This window comes from Gallus gallus, chromosome 2, assembly GCF_016699485.2.
Source record: "Gallus gallus isolate bGalGal1 chromosome 2, bGalGal1.mat.broiler.GRCg7b, whole genome shotgun sequence".
Classification (NCBI taxonomy): Eukaryota; Metazoa; Chordata; class Aves; order Galliformes; family Phasianidae; genus Gallus; species Gallus gallus.
In genome coordinates, this window is record NC_052533.1 from 128,460,001 (window position 1) to 128,475,974 (window position 15,974).

General features: G+C 47.6%; 1 protein-coding gene across 2 annotated transcripts in view; it reads right to left on the reverse strand.

The window, feature by feature from the left end:
- Window positions 1-2,955: 2,955 nt before the first annotated feature.
- The window catches only part of NCALD (neurocalcin delta), a 49,648-nt gene continuing 36,629 nt past the window's right edge, over window positions 2,956-15,974 (reverse strand). For both annotated transcript variants that reach the window (NR_173699.1, NM_205143.2), the window contains 2 exons: window positions 12,902-13,007; window positions 2,956-11,926 (listed from right to left, as the gene is read on the reverse strand). Coding sequence is in view for 1 of the 2 variants with exons in the window: in NM_205143.2 (NP_990474.1) it covers window positions 11,829-11,926; window positions 12,902-13,007 (204 nt within the window). In the remaining variant the exon portion in view is untranslated. The remainder of the gene's footprint in view (window positions 11,927-12,901; window positions 13,008-15,974) is intronic.

The window sequence follows — 15,974 nt, forward strand, 5'->3', positions numbered from 1 at the left end:
TATTTCTGTTGCTGTGGCCTGGGGATGGAGTTCCTATGTGTGAGTCCAGAAAATGTTCCAATAAGAAAAAAGTAGGAATCTACGCTACAAGAAAATGAGTGCAGAGACTGAAAAAAATAATCACCAAAATGTGCATACAGCTTTTACACTTTTAGGTAGTGCCTACTGGTGACACAGGTGGCTTAGTTGTGGATTAAGAGTAGTGGTGTGACTTCAGTCCCAGTCCAGCTCCCCTGGAATAGATAGGTTCAGGTCAGCTTTCCATCAGCAAAATGGATGTGAGTTTATTAATCACTCTCTCTCTTCCTTTGTTTGCCCCAGGTTTTCAATCTGTAACCAAACAATCCCAACAGAGAAAGTACACTTCAGTGGATTTTTTACACTGAGATGAATAGGGAGGGGAAGGAAAATTAATCTGTTGTACACTTCAGTAGTATTTCAGTTTTCCATTTCCTAGGTGTACACATTTTCTTTTTCCCTCACCACTTTTCTGCCAAATACTTAATTATCAGTGTGAAGTTGTCCAACCTCAGTGGGAAGGACTACAAAGAGTGCTGGGACAGGATTATCGTATTCATCTTAATTATTCAAATGCAAAAACTCTCAAGTGGAAGGAGGAATCTGATCTCAAACGAGTGGGTAAGAAAGAGGATCCTTCCTGATGCACCAGATCTGGCCCTTCAGGCAAAGTAATCAGGAGAAGAGTTGAACTCCTGAGAAGATTTAGGACAGAGCCTTCCTCCCTGGCAGTCTACAGCATGTCTAGAAAAGGCATAGGCTGGGCTTGAGCATGCCTGGAGCTCTCAGAGCACCTCTCCTTTACAGGTTCCTCCATGTCAGCAGGGTTTTGCATCAAGGTGCAAACAAAAGAGATGCAGTCACCTGCTTCCTTTGGTGGCTGGACTTTTTGGCCTATGTTCACGTCACCAAGTGGAAGCACCTCATTTAAGGGGAACTGGAGTCCTACAGTCAGTGAAGAGACACAGAGGTGGACATCTTTAATGGAGGCAAAGATCAACTGCTGACTTCCTCCCATCCTGATCTCCTGGAATGTCGGAGTGTCCTGGGAACCCAGTGGAAATTCTGACAGTAGCACCTTTGTGAGCACGGTGCACCCCCATCTGCTCCCACTGTGCCCTGCGTGCCCAAAGCACTGATGCGTATTGGCCCATGCCTCTTCCAGTAAAACACTTTCATCAACCATTTTGATTCCCACCATTTAACTTTTTTTTTTATTTTTTATTTTTTTATTTTTTTACTAATGAGAGCCCAGGAGGTGAAAAAACCTAAGCTGTGAAAGCAGCATGGGGCAGCCTTGTTGTGCTGCGGGGTGGCGGAGATTGGAGCTGATACCTCCTGCTCAGGACAAGTCCTGGCTGGAATGAGCTGCCATGCGAGAGCCAACCCTTCTTCCCAGAGAAGATTCCCGGGGAATGAGGGAAGAAGTCAGTTCACCATCCATCTCAGCCAGTATAGAGCGGAGTTGTAGAGCCAGTGGCTCCAAGAGTCAACTAACTCCCACCCATTGCCATCCTCACCAGAGGGGAACTCATCCCTCAACCCGTGTCTGGGTTGAGGAGTGTTCTCACAGCTGCCAAAGATTTAAAATAAGGGCTTTCTCTTGGAAAACTTGGTGTTTCCTAATCACTGTGAAAAGTATTTGTCATCGGTTGGTGTATCACACCCTGAGGCACACGGTGCTCCATAGCTCGGTGTGTCTGGCTGACTAAATGACAGCAAAAGAGGATTTTCTTCCAGATGCACCAGAAACCACAGAACCCCATCCCCTCCTGCAGCCACTCTGCCCGCTGCCAGCCCCAGCACAGCCCTGCTCCTCTGCAGCCAGCGCCTGTACTCCAGCAGCAACCAACGGGTGTGATGCCCTGTTTCTTACATATTTCACACACTGACTGGGCTCTTCAAAGTAATCCTATTTCCTGGGCGCTGCCTGTGATAGAGGTTTAATAATGTTTTATAGGAAGTCATTTTGCTGAGTGGCTCTTGAGATGTGAATGCTTTAGGGGCTGAGTGGCTGGAAGTGCTCTGCCTGTGAGAGGAGTGGCGAGAAGTGCTGCAGATGGGAACCACTGCAACTTCAGCAGTGCCCTGTGCTTCTGAGGCAGCTGAGTGTGCTTCAACTGCCCCTCATCTGGAGAGGGCAAAGCCCTTCCCTCCTGTAGGGCTTGGCTGAATTTTTTGGAGACTGATGGCGGCCTACAGCTTGTGTCTCATATAAGAAGCGCTGAGGCCGCTGTGTTTGTGCAGCCCAGAGCAGAGGAGCTGAGGGGAGGCCTGATGGCGGCTGCAGCTCCTCACAGGGAGCGGAGGGGCAGCGCTGAGCTCTGCTCTGTGTGACAGCGACAGGGCCCGAGGGAACGGCATGGAGCTGTGTCAGGGGAGGGGCGGGTGGGGGTGAGGGACAGGTTGTGCACCAGAGGGCGGTGGGCACGGAACGGGCTGCCCAGGGCAGTGGGCACGGCCCGAGTGCCGGAGTTCAGGGAGTGTTTGGGCAGCGCTCAGACACTGGGTTTGAATTTGGGGTGGGCCATTGAGCAGATGCTCCATCAGCCGTCACCCTCCGGCCTCTTTCAAGCTGCTGTGAACACGCCATTTCACAAATAAGCTGGATTTTATTAATCTGAGGTGGAAACAAGCAGTGGTCTCAGTTACCTCCCATCGGTATTTAAACTACTTTTAGCATCCCGGTGCTAATCCCAGCTCCAAATTTAACCCAGGTAAAAATATGAGGAGCTTAAAGCAAATGCCTGTGGCTGCATGAGGAAACAGCCGCCCTTGGAGCCGGCAGCCCTCCCTCTGCAACGTGCTGCCCGCACCCATGCATGGTTTAAGCCCTCACTAAGCTCTGGAAATGGACTTAGCTGGGCACAGCCCGTCTGTGGGCAGGAGGGGGCCGCGGAGCTCCAGGTTGGAGGGGAAGAACAGCACATCCACGTAGCTGGCTGCAGCAGAATATTTATTAGTAGGAAAGAACATTTAGGGGATTTCAGTAGGAGAATTTGCGTGAACCTTCAGTATCCACCGTACATTGGTTGTCATCGAGATTGTTCAAGGTTACATATTTATATAAGAAAACAAAATAATTCATATTTAGGTGCAATCAATAATTCCAGTATGAAAAAGCACCATGTCACAAAACAGTTTACAATACAAAATTCTTCAAAATCTAACATTTAAAAACAATATTTGTTCAACAGTAATAACAATACAGTAAAAAAATTATTATTATTTCCCTTCAAACAATACTGCTTATATATTTTGGCACTGGAAAAGAAACTATCACAAACGCGCCTTTTAACCACACAATGCTGTTTTGTGAGTGTCTATATAATGAGGAAAAACATGCTTTTGAAGTCAGTCACTTTGTCAGGTGCAGTCTGAGCTGCTTTCTCCTTCTTAAAGTTAAAAAAAGAAAGGAAAAGGAATCGGTAAGCTGCAGCATGTCTTGCCTTGTGGCCCAGGACACAATCGGGAGGAGCATCTCTCTCAGAGCCAGCCCTGCCCACAGGATGGGCGCGAGGCCCTCTGAGCCTGCCCAGAAATGTGGATCAGAGCCCTCAGATGGCCCTATCCCACAGGAACTGACCCCAAACTCTATGTTAAGCGCTCCAATGGGATTCTGACCTCACACTTGCAGCTCAGGCCCACATTTAACTACGCTGCAATTTTAGTCCCAACTGTTGTCCCAGTGCTGCCAGCAGCGTCAACCCAGCTGGAGGTGACAGCAGTGGGGCTGGGTGCTGCTGGGAGGGAAGAGGGCTGGGGACTACCGTGTGGGTCTCACATCTGCCCGTGATCCAAAAGCTTGAGTCTGAGAGAGAGAGAAAGCCAGAAGCACAGACTTCTCAGGAAGTTTCCGCTCAGAACTGACCCCTGTGAAAATGAGAACGCGGTACTACACGTCAAACAACAGCGCTGTGTGCAGCTACGGCCCTTGGAAAGGCTGATCCTAGTGAGCATGCAGTCCTTGGTGCTAGCTCTAAAAGCCAAACGAGAACAAAAAAAAATCATTTTCAATAGTTTTTACATCTTACATCAAAGATGCCACTACAAAAACACAATAGTATCACACATTAATTAGTACAGTCTTAAAAATGCAAACCAACGCTGGAAAGACTTCCATACATTCTGCATATCATATGTACAGAAGAGAAGAGCTTCTCGAGAGGAGAGGGCAGTCAGAGAGAGATCATCTTTTGGGTGTTTTGCTGAGGAAGTTGCATGATACAAACACATTTCAGCATAAGAAGACTTTGCTGTGACACTAAGAATTCAGACAAGTCCCCGCTGGCAGCGAGCAGCGGGGACGGGGCGCGTGCTTGGCCACAAACACAGACATGGCCTTCTGCCGCACGGTCTCCTCCTATGACTTGGTCATCTGCTCTCCTTGTGGGGGTGGGGGTCGCACATCACCGTGAGTACACCTTCCTACAGCATGCAACGGCACAGAGACAAACCCTGAGCGCTGCCTGCAGCCTTCCTGCAGGCACCACTGCCAGATGTCTCTTCGGCGTTGCTGCCTGGTGAGCACTGGCTGGAGTCTCAGAGCATCACCGCAGGAAAACACAACGGAAGTGGAGAGAAAAGTGGGAGCATCACGATAGCTATAGGCAACCACACATGGGGCACGAACAGTTTGAGACAGCCATATAAAAACAATGTGAACCAAATTCGTTTAACTTGTAGTTGTCCCTCTCCTTTCTGAGTTGCAAAAGTCTTTCTTAGGATATGTAGGTTTGCTTACAAAGAATTCTTCTAGAGAGGTATTTGATTTTGCCAAGACATGGGACGTGCTGAACTCCGTGCTGCTGCAGTGAGTCTGCCCGTGGCAGCTCATTTAAAGTTGGGTTTGGTACCTCTGCTGAATGCTGCGGTGCAGGAGCAGCCTGGGGGCACTGGTGAGAGAGCTCTCCCCATGGAATGGCCACGAACACAACGGGAATGGGACACTTGGACTCCTTCAGCTATTGGCCACTCATTAACCTCTGCGGCATCAGACTTATTTGTCCAAATTACACAGTCAAATCTATTTAGTTTTCTATCTATTATGTCATCCATTGAGCAATATTTAAAAATCAAAAGATCAAGTGCTTCTGTCAGAACGTATTTGCAGTGGTCACCTCGGGTTCAAGTGCAAAATCGCACTGAATACACAAATAGAAACTACCAGAGTGCGTGGATGGAATTGGAGTGAGCAAGTGGTAGAAATAAGCATATTGAAATGCAACTCAGTCTTCTTGCAGGAAACGTGCCAACAAAAATAACCCCTAACTTCATTAAGCACTTCATTTTTAGTAGGTACTGCGAGCCCACCTTGCTCGTAATGTTCTGGCACTGAGAATTCTGCCAGCCCAGGGGCTGAGCTATAGCAGGGCTGAATTGGAGAGGTTCCAAAATAAATAGTAAAGCAAGAAAACAACTGAAACATGAATAAGGAAATCAACCAGAAAATGCCAAAGAAACATGATCCTGTAGGGCATTCCGATGGCTAAGGTGCTGCACAATGGCATTAGTGAGCTCCTTCAGGCCCTCGTCACATTGAAACCCTGGGGTTTGGTTTGGTTTCGGGGGAGTTTGGTTTGGGAGGGGGAGTTATTTGTTTGTTAGCCTTTTCTTTCAGATCCTAATAAAAACTGGTTGTCCTGGAAACAGAAAGAAGTTCATGATAGGGAATGAAAAGGTGGTGCTGATGGCAAGGAACTCCGAGTTCTCCCCCAGACAGCCGCGTGGGATCCATTAATCTTCCCTCTAAGCGCAGCCAATTAACAACACAATCGAAGATAAGAATTTAAGAGGATTTTCTCAGGTGGGTTTACTAATCGCCGTCATCCCATTCAGTGGGGGAATGTGAGGCCAGCCCTGAATACTGCTCAGACCCAGTCCTGGCAAGGAGAGGAGCAGAGGTCGCACTCTCAATATGTGCTTTGGAAAGGCGGCAGGAAGAGTTTCCGCCTGACCTTATTTTATTTTGCCACAATTATCTCTTGGACCACAGCATCTGGATGCCCCAGGCAGCATCAGGGCACCGCATGCTGCACGGTGACGCATGGGAAGACACTGTTCCTGCCGGGAGAAATCAGCCCTCTGTGGAATAAACCATGCGAGCAGAAAGCAATCACTGGTCAGGTTCAGCCTGCAGTGCCTCAGCAAACACATCAACGGTAATGAGAACCACATTGTTCCAGAGGTGCGGCGTGTTCTTGAGATGTTTAATACCAACACTACTTAATAAGAGTAAATAAGTAGTGTGGTTGGCAAGGTGCGTGCAGGAGGGCCAAAGGCTGGGAACCAAACATAAGCTGTTCTCTGTGTTAAGCCTGGCTCCTGCGGCTGCCATGGGCACGTGTTTGTTATTCATTTGTAGAGAGGGTAGGGATGGCAGCTGGGAGATGGGGCAAGGCTCAGAGAGTCTGAGTGCCTGCCCTGGGAGGGTGGGAGCATCTCTGCTACCAGGTCAGGGCAAGAGGGGAGGATATCAGCTGTGTCTCAGCCGTGCAGCAAGTGAATGCAATGGAAAGGGTGGCCAGATGGCATCCTTATGTCTAGAGCCCAAGTCCCCAGCCTCAGCTTGTGGTGACCTGGGGCCCAGGAGGTCCTGTGGGCTGGAAAGGGCAGAGGAGCTCTTCTGCGCTGCCTGTAGCAAATGGGGAGCTCTGCCTTGGGCTTCAGACTCAGGTCTAAAGGTGCAACTCACTGTTTGTCATTGCTCTTGTCTTTGCACATTGCTCACAACAACCCAAGTTCTACTTTTTTCCCTTGCTTCTCATGCACTAGCCAACATTTTACAGGTGATATCTTGATCCCAACTATGTATTAAATAGCAACGTGTGGGAGCCATGAGGAAATCTGACCTATGTATTCCCAGAAGCCTCTCACTTTTGGCCTGGTTCTGGTTAAGGTATAGAGAGCATTTCTCATCCTGTGAAAATCCCTATCCCTGAAACGATACGTATATTGATATGAACAATTTGGAACCAAAAGCAACAAGAACCAGGCGGGAGCAAGGGATGCTGCCAACTGAGACGCCCAGTGTAACCAGGGATGAGTTCTGCAAAGGACAAGGAGGTCTCTTCACATCTGACATTGTTTTGCTGTTCTCAGTGCAAGAAGGATCTAACAACCACTCCAGTGATGGTCCCGATTCCTAATGTCAGTGCCTTCCACACCAATCTACAGCCCTCTTTTTTCCTCAACACACCTGAAACAGCCGTTCTCACCTTCACTTAAATGGAATTAAATGGAGTTTCCCCTTTGTCCACCACAGCCAAGAGGAAAGCTCCTGCCTGACAGGTTTGCCTGCAGTTATACTTAGAAGTGGAACCAACAGCTCCCAGGAGGAGCATATGGTGTTTCTTAAGTGGGACACAGTGAACAGCTTGGCTGCTGCCACGCAAGGAAGAGCAGAGCTACTCTGCTTCTGCAGCTGCACATTCGTGCTAAAGGTGCTCAGAGAGTATTTTGCTGGCACCTCTGACTGCATGCACACGACATAGCTGCTCAGTTAGAAGATGCTGTGTTAACCCTATCTCAGAGCTGTGGGGATGGCATGCTGCTGCTCTGTACCCTGTCTGCCTGCTGCACAGTCACTGGAAAACTCAGAGCCCTGCTCAGCTGCCTGGAGCTTGCCAAGTTTCTCTGTGTTTCTGAGCACGAGTTCTGCCTGCGATACCAAGGAAACTGCCTTCCCCCGCTTCCAGATTCCTACATGAGATCGCACCCGGTATGACACACATCTGAATAGTTGTGCAAATGGCAGGTAGAACGTTCTTCTCCACTGGCCTTGCACCAGTTCCTGGACAACAAATTCCTGAGCTCGAAGACCGCCTGGTTGCATGAAACCTAAGGAGCACCATGAGAGAGACACAAGGAGGTGCTGGCACGGCGGCGTTGGGGACAGGTCTCACCCAGCCCTCTGTCAGCTCACTTTACTTTGCACCCCTACACCAAGCTTCAAAAGGAAACTTTAGGAGGATGCCCCCTTTATCCCAATTGTTCTGCATTGCTACACGTAGGGGTTCCCTTCCCACAGCCACGTGTCCCCAGGGACCTGCCACTTGTCACCGTGCTGCCCTGCTCACATGTACCGAGCAGTGTGTGGCCAGCAGCCACATGCTCAGCTCAGCTCAGTCTGCAGATTAGGGCTCCACATCAGGTTACGGCCGCTCACCAAGTTTCCATGAGTCAGCTCAGCCCAGGTTTCTGCCCATGCATGTGCTTTCAGCCCACAGCAAATGCAAGGTAATACGACTTAACTTAGTCTGCAGTACAGGAAAACCAGGCTAAGCCCCAGCACTGCACGTTTTCCATCAGCGAGGAGGGCACAGCTCAGCTGATGGGGGCTGGGGATGGGTGAGCACGCTGTGTGCCCCCGGGCACTGCTTCTGCACACAGACCTCTTCCAGCCACAGAAGCCATGCACTTCTGGCTTAGTGTTTTAAGCTGTAGTGTCCTGAAAATGGGGACATCATGCTTTCTAGCAGAGAACAGCACAGGACAAAATGCCTTGGCAATAATGTAAAAATCCTAAAAGCTCCTAAGAGGAGCAGCCCAGCACCATTATCTCAGGAACACTCACTGCTTTGAACTCAAAGGTCTCCAAATAATGTCAAAACAGATCTTTCCTTGGCCCTCTCAAGCTGTAAGTGCTCACAACAACACACACATGCTGGTTTTACAAGGGCTGTAAGTAACACAAGCTATGGACTTTGCTTGGCATCTTCTGGCCCAGAACCTGGCAAGCTGGGAATGCTGGAAAATGGGACTGGTGTTTTCTGTGGATGAAGTCTAGAGGCTGGAAGTACTCAGTAATTCATTTGGATCATCCATGAGTGAAGGTTACCCTTTCCACACACTAGTACTATTAAACAGTGTATCTACAAAGCTGAGAGGTGACATGCAATAGCACGTACAGTCTGCTAGCCCTCCTGTCCAGAAGTATTTTTAACTGATCTCTTGAAATCATCTATCTTGCCGTGTCATTTTATATGGGGTGTGTCATTTTGTTTTCAAAAGGGTTCTGAAAGCAGTAATGACTGCAAATGTTAGTGGCAGCAAAGCAGAAAGCTCCAACGCAGTGTGCAGCACCACAGTTCTGCTGCTCTGAGGCCTGCAGATGTTCCCATAACCAACTCAGCTACCACTCACATTGAAAGTACACGCAGATGCAGGGAAAGAAAGGGACAGTAAATAGTTTAAAACAATACCAATCATCAGCAGTAGTCATGTAAAAGAATAACCTTAGTTTAGTCTGTAAATGTTTATACAATACTCTTATCCCCAGCTAAGTCCTCTGCAGCTGTAAGCTACCTCCCACTCTTGCAGACCGTGTGAGCTGTGGAAAGCATTACATCTCCACTGGCCTGCAGTCACACCGCAGGCTGTGCTCTCACACACACGCTGTACTGCACCAACACGTGAAATCTCAAAACTACCAAGGAAACCAAACTGAGATGAGGTTCTGGGCCAGAAACGTCTCATAAAACTGAAAAGAGATGGAATGCAGACACTTAAATAAGAGGCAGAGTTTTGAAAGTTACAATCACATTTTCAAATTCATCCCCAGCAAGTGCCAGCTTTTGTGGGCCTGTGCTGCTCTGGAGCTGGAGGCCTGCACTGAGCCTCAGGGTGCTCTGTAGCATCTCTGCTGGCGGCAGCAGTGAGGAGGTGATGGACACGGGTTACTCCTAGGGAAAAGCAGGCTCAGGTTCTCCTTTGCAGGGTGAGATTTGTTCACAGGATACCTGACGAGGGTCAGGGAGCAAGAGCTAAGGAACATTTTCATCAGCTGTAAGAATCGGTGCAAAACATGCCTGTGATGCTCGCAACAGCTGAAAGCACTAAGTATTGCAACCTGCTCGTGGCTGTGCACTTGTGTGCTTGGGCCTCTTCGACCTTCTCACTTTCCCCCACACACCTCTGCTCAGGATTTTAATTAGTGTCATGGGAATAAACTTTTGGTTGGCTTTCTGCGGTCATTTGAGACATAGGGGTGTGCCTGAAGATATTCACTGGGTTAGCCACTCACGGTCCTTTTGGTACAACTGATTAACAATGCCATTTTTAAATTTATTTTCATTTTATTTTAATATGCCTTGCATATTAAACCTGCCAAAGGAAATGGTCATGAGAAATTAAGCCTAGGAGTTTCTTCTCTCTTCATTGTACATGCTACCTAGCGTTCAACAAAAAATTATTCACGCTCTGCTGCTTCTTCACGACTTCTAGTTAGTACTTAGCAAATCATCATCTGCAAAGCAGACTTATTTCACTTAGTTTAGTTTAAATTAAGGCTACTGGGGATTAGCATCTACAAGGTCACTTGACGAAACGCCAACCTTGCCTGTCAGGCAAAGGTCACACTGCCAAGCTCACGGCTCCCCATGGCTGCGCGTTGCCCACACGGACACCTCGCCAGCAGGATCACAGAGCAGCCTTCAGCTAATGACAGATTAATGCCAATTAATCAGCATAATGCCTCCAGTCACTAAAGCCTTTCTGTTGCAGCAGCAGCACTTGTATGGTTACCAAGAAATCCCATGTCTGCATCCTAGCTTGGAAAGCAGCAACTCTGACTGAAGGACAAAGGTTTGCAGCAGCAAATTTCAGAACTCCTGCATCTAGGCGAAAAGATAAACATTCAACATTTCTTTCAGAGCTGATGTTTTGGTTTTGGTTTTTTTTTTTTTTTTCCGTTTTAATTTTTATATATATAAATATACCATAAAGCGTACCATGTCCTTGTTTTAGTACAGACCATTGAATTTCACTGAAATGAAGGAAATATAAATGCTACAACTGTATGCTTAAAACAAGTTTTGATGACAGCCTTCCCCTAGGAGCAGGCCTGGGAACTGCATTAGCTACGTGGAGAGAGACAAAAACACCCCCAGAATGTCGTACTACACGAGAACGTTCAAAATAGCTGGTTTGCTTCGGTTCTAAGCCGCTCGCAGGTGTACGTCAGTTCCTTGGCTGAATGCCCGCTCTCCTTAGCAGAAACTACTTTATTACTAACCTGAAAATTTCACATTCAACACGTATCTCCCTTAAATTCGTTGTCAATACCCAGTTTTTAATATCCATGTCTGCCTTTGCTGACCCCAGATGGCAAGAGGTATCGTCAGTTGTGGATTTTGGGATCAGGACTGCAAATTGCTGGATTTTTCAGATAAAGCCATGTAAAATCAGCCACTGTAAACCAAGTAAAAACTGTCGATTGCATTATTTCTTTTTTTCCTCCTCCTTCTCCTGTACAACCTTGAAAATGTTCACAGCATTGAAACAATGAAGCGTAGGTGCAGGGTGCAGACAGCGCAGCCCTCACCAGTCGTGCACATTCATCATCCTGTCTTTGAGCTTCACTGGTGCCTCCTGGGCAGGAGAGGAGATCCCAGGAGAGTCCTACCCCATCATAACCCTTTTGCTTCAATCTCTGCTACACTTTCAGGTCCTCTGGGTGAATACTCAGCTACTAAAGCAGCAACCCAAAACCTGTCATTATGTCTTGTTGCCAAGGATTTGTTGTTGGTTTTGTCCTTCTCAAGTGTACTTTCCAAAACAGACACGTTAAAAAATAAAATAAAATCTTTAAAACAATGATAACACCACAATATCTGTTTAAAACAGTACTGCTTGTGCTCTGGACAAATCGTTAAGAGCAATTCAGCATTCTTATAATTAATCCACAACAAAAGAAGCTATAAGATGCCACAAAAGAAGGCATAATTGGCCATACAGAGGCAACACTACCATGAATGTTGTTTGGCAAGGAAAAAAAAAAAGCGGATACATAATTCATCCAAAGATTGGGTTCAGAACTGCCCGGCGCTGCTGGGATCACACTGCAGGAGTCTCACTATTGATGGGTCACTCTTGGCGCCTCGGATGAACTCTTCTAGAGAGAGTTTTCCTAGAAAAGAGACACGTTGACTTAGCATGCATGGATGGTCGCTGCACACCTGCCAAGCCTGCAGAGAAGAGTGGTGGAAGGAAAGTGGCAGGGAGCAAGGGAAATCCCTGGGGGTGCTTGGCAGATGGGTCCCTTTCTCAGAATGCTGGTTTGGGGGAACGATGGAGAGGATGGCGGCTGCATCCATGGAGGATCACTTTCTGTGGGGGCCTGTGCTGCGTAGTCAGAAGTACTCTGATCAGGTGAGAAGACATGGGGTCACATCTCCTCCAGCAACATGTGGTTCCTGGTGCCTTGAAGAAAGGCAGGAGAGTGCCAAAATCCTCCTACACTGAGGTAGGGTTGAGCTAAGGCCAAACATTCAAGCCCTGGTTATGACAGAGGTGAGACTGAGTCACCTGAGAATCTCACACAGGGCTTGTGCTTGCTCCCACAGACCATGGAGAGACCTCACCTTTTGAAAAGAGGCCACAGCCATGCTGATTTTTCCCATAGTTCAATAATTCCTTGAGTTTTTTTTTTTCAGGAAATGCAAGTTACTTTCATACAAAGCACTGAGAAGATGAGGTGCATGGCAGAAGTGCAGGGAGGTTTCACTTGTTTTGCATTCAACAACCACCCTATCAGGTGAGAGCAGACATCAAGGGCAAGGGTTTTTAAAAACCTAAAAATCCAGGCAAATCAATGCTTGATTCCTCAGTGGAAAATCTTAGGTGTTTATTCTGAGACTACCATCTCCTAGTGTGAAATTAATGAACTGACAAGAAAAAGAATAATTTGTGTGGAAAATTAAACACCTGGATGTGGGCTTCTGAGCACTCTTTCTGATCTTCACACACCTCTAAGTCCCAGAGACAGCAGAGCACCCTGCCTGCAAAGGGGTGAGGAGGGATCCTAGGCACCATGGCTTTGCCCATGAGGCCAGAGGAGGAGCAGTGAGATTGAGGGGTGTCCCGGCATCTGGAGGGAGCTTACCATCACGGTTGGTGTCCATCTGGCGGAAGATCTTCTCTGTTCTTTTCTCTGGTGTTGACTCATCTTCTGGCATCTTCATTACAGAAGAAACCATCTTATAGATTGCCTGTGTGATATGACACAAGCAAAGAGCTGGTAAGAATCACATTAGGTCAGTGCAGGGGTATGGTCACTTCCTGGTGACCGAAATAGGCAGAAAACACCCTGGAAACATAAGCTGGGACTTGTTCTGTTGTAGCTGAAGGGAGACACAGGTATATGAAGCTGCCCTCTTCAGTGGGATACTCATTTAGGAAATAATGTGTTTCCTGATTTAGTCATAGTTGAACACAATCTCACTTTGGACCGAGACTACATTTTCCCTTATAAGAACACTCTTTGGATGAATTCACCACTTGGAGAGCACTTAGGCACTGGCAGCTCCTGGAACACGGGGAGCAGAAAGATTACCAAGATCTTGTCCCATGCTCCAGCCCATCTCCATGCTGTGGCCTGCCTCAGTGCTGTGGCCTGCCCCAGTGCTACAGCCCATCTCAGTCCTGCAGACTGTCTCAGTGCTGTGGCCTGTTCGATCAGCACTTCAGCCACCCAGGCTCTGTCTTCACCTCTCCTATCCTTCACCCCCCTTGTGTACCCATCTGCCTTCCCCACCCTCCGTCAGCATCCTGCCTGTGGGAGGGCAGTGACTCATCCCTGCCTTTGCTGAGTCTCACAGATAAGGAAGGCTTGACCAGCAATGAGGTGGACATCTTGTGTGCCTACAGAGCTAGAAAAACACCATCCATAATTTGTTCCACGCAGAACACGTCTTGGTCCCACCCACTGTGGTTCTTTACATGGACAATTTTGTTAGTCACATATGATCCTAGCTGCCCCTAAAAGAGAGGTGATGTTAATTTTAAAACAAGAAGAAGTGATGGTCTCTTCACCTCATCCTCTTGCTCTGCAGGCTGAGTTGTTGTTGCAGGACCCAGAAGGCTCACTGAAGATCCTCTGCCTCACTGTCTATCCATGAAACGCTCTGCCTGGCACACTCCAACCTTCTGGCCCAGGATCCCCAGGGGACAGCCCCAGGAACGTCTCTGTGTAGGTTCACCAGCTGGAGGACACAGCTGAACAGCACATTCTACATGCAGACCAATGAGCACCCATTGCCTCAGCCATCTCACTGGCTTCTCCTCCGAGGGAAGAGCCAGCTCACCTTTCAAATTGCCTAGCCTTTAAATAACTTGAAGCATAAACACCCTAAGAAAGTCATTTATCTGTTTAATTAAATATTCATCACTTATGCTCAGCACAGTCAAACATCTGCTCTTTCAGTTGTGTCACCAATGCCGAGGCTGCAGATTCCCTCATCTGCCATCTCCTGAGACTGTAATGCTGGTTACAGACAGGAGTGAAAGAATATTTCAGCATGGTCAGTTGCTGGCTGAATGGGAAGGTGGTGATCACTCTTTTAATCATCATAAGCTAGGCTGTGGGAATGCCCAAAGGGTCCCAAGGGATTCAGGGTGCAATAGTATGAGCTGCAGAACAGACAGGGATGCTCTCCACTCAACCTTGACTATCAGATGACCAAGAGAATAGTAGAAGGGATGAACATGGGAGCAAGTGGACATCAGGATGAGGGAGATGCAGGAAGGAGGGAATAGAGGAAGAGAAAAAAAAAAAAGGAGAATGTGGTCAGTAAGAATCTGCACCTGCCTCATCCTGATCAGCATGTGAGCCTCTCAGGGGTTAGAGCAGAGATGAGGCTTGTAAAGCTGCCATGTGTAAGCATCTTAGGCTGTCTAGCTTTTGTCTGAGGGAGGAAGAGGTGGAGAGGTCATTCCCTTGCTCAGGGTGAGAGGACGGCAAAGCAAAGAGTCTGTATTGAAAGTGTGGGAGGAATGCCCTGGAGCTGCAGTGCAGGCGTGTTTACTTTGGTCAAAGTAACCATAGTAAGAATATGCAGATTTTTAGGACAAAAAAAAGCTCTTCAAGATGACTTCATCCCACAGGGTCCTTTTCATAGAGGCGTGTGAAGGGAATAACAGATGAGATATTCTAGGAAAGCCAGATGGGAATAACATAGTAAGCGTTGCTTTCATGCTGAAAATGGTTCCTCTGGACAAATTCTTCTGTCCTTACTCAGAAGTTCAGTGGGAAGTTTTCCCAAAGTAAAAGCCAGCTAAAACTGATTCAGAATCTAGAGATTTGCCCCATATTAATTCATTGCAGCTACACGGAGCTCTTTATTACTGGCTTGAAAGGCAAGTCTCAAAGGAAGCTGGTTTCGTGCAATAACCCTGTGGAACTTGGCTGTGCCAAGCCTGGGCTGCATAATCTGGCACTGAAAGGCTGTGGGAGCTCCAGTCCACATGGAGAGCAACTCCTCAGCCTCACAGCACAGGAGTAGAAAGCCACTGGTAGCAATAAACAGTACAAGGTTTAGAGCTGGTCATTTATCAATGCCCAAGTGGACTTCTGCAAGGAAGGGCCTCTTCAGCTCCCATGCACTCCTGAATGCCACCAAGAAAGGGTTTTTAGAGCGAGCACAGGCTCCAGTTTCATCCACTCTGTCTGGTTCTTCCCAGAGCTCCTCCCTGTCATCTTCCACCTGCAATTATATCAACTGCAGTGGGTGCTTTAGTTCAAGTCTCGCCTCTTCACCACATGTTGCTCCAGCTGCTGCTCAGCACAGAGTTAGTGGCACTGCTAAACACTGTCCAGAAAGCTCTGTGAGGTCTATGCTTTCTTGCTGAAGCTGGCAAAGTGTTGAAGTGCTCCTTACAGCGATGGCAATGACAACAGCACAAATTTTGAGGCAACCCTTTTTCCTCAATCAAAATTAATTTTGACAGCTAGAAGTCTCATGGAGTGAATAACCAACCTGAAAAAATTGCTTTCCTCTTAATCCCATTGGGGTTGACAACCCTGCACGTAGCAGGGGGTTGAAACTAAATGATCATTATGGTACTTTGCAACCCAGGCCTTTCTATGATCCTATGATTTTCAATACTGTCTTTACTGAAAGCTGCTGTATCAGCTTCTACTTCTTCCCATATCGGCTTTTGTTTCCTCCCGGCCCAGC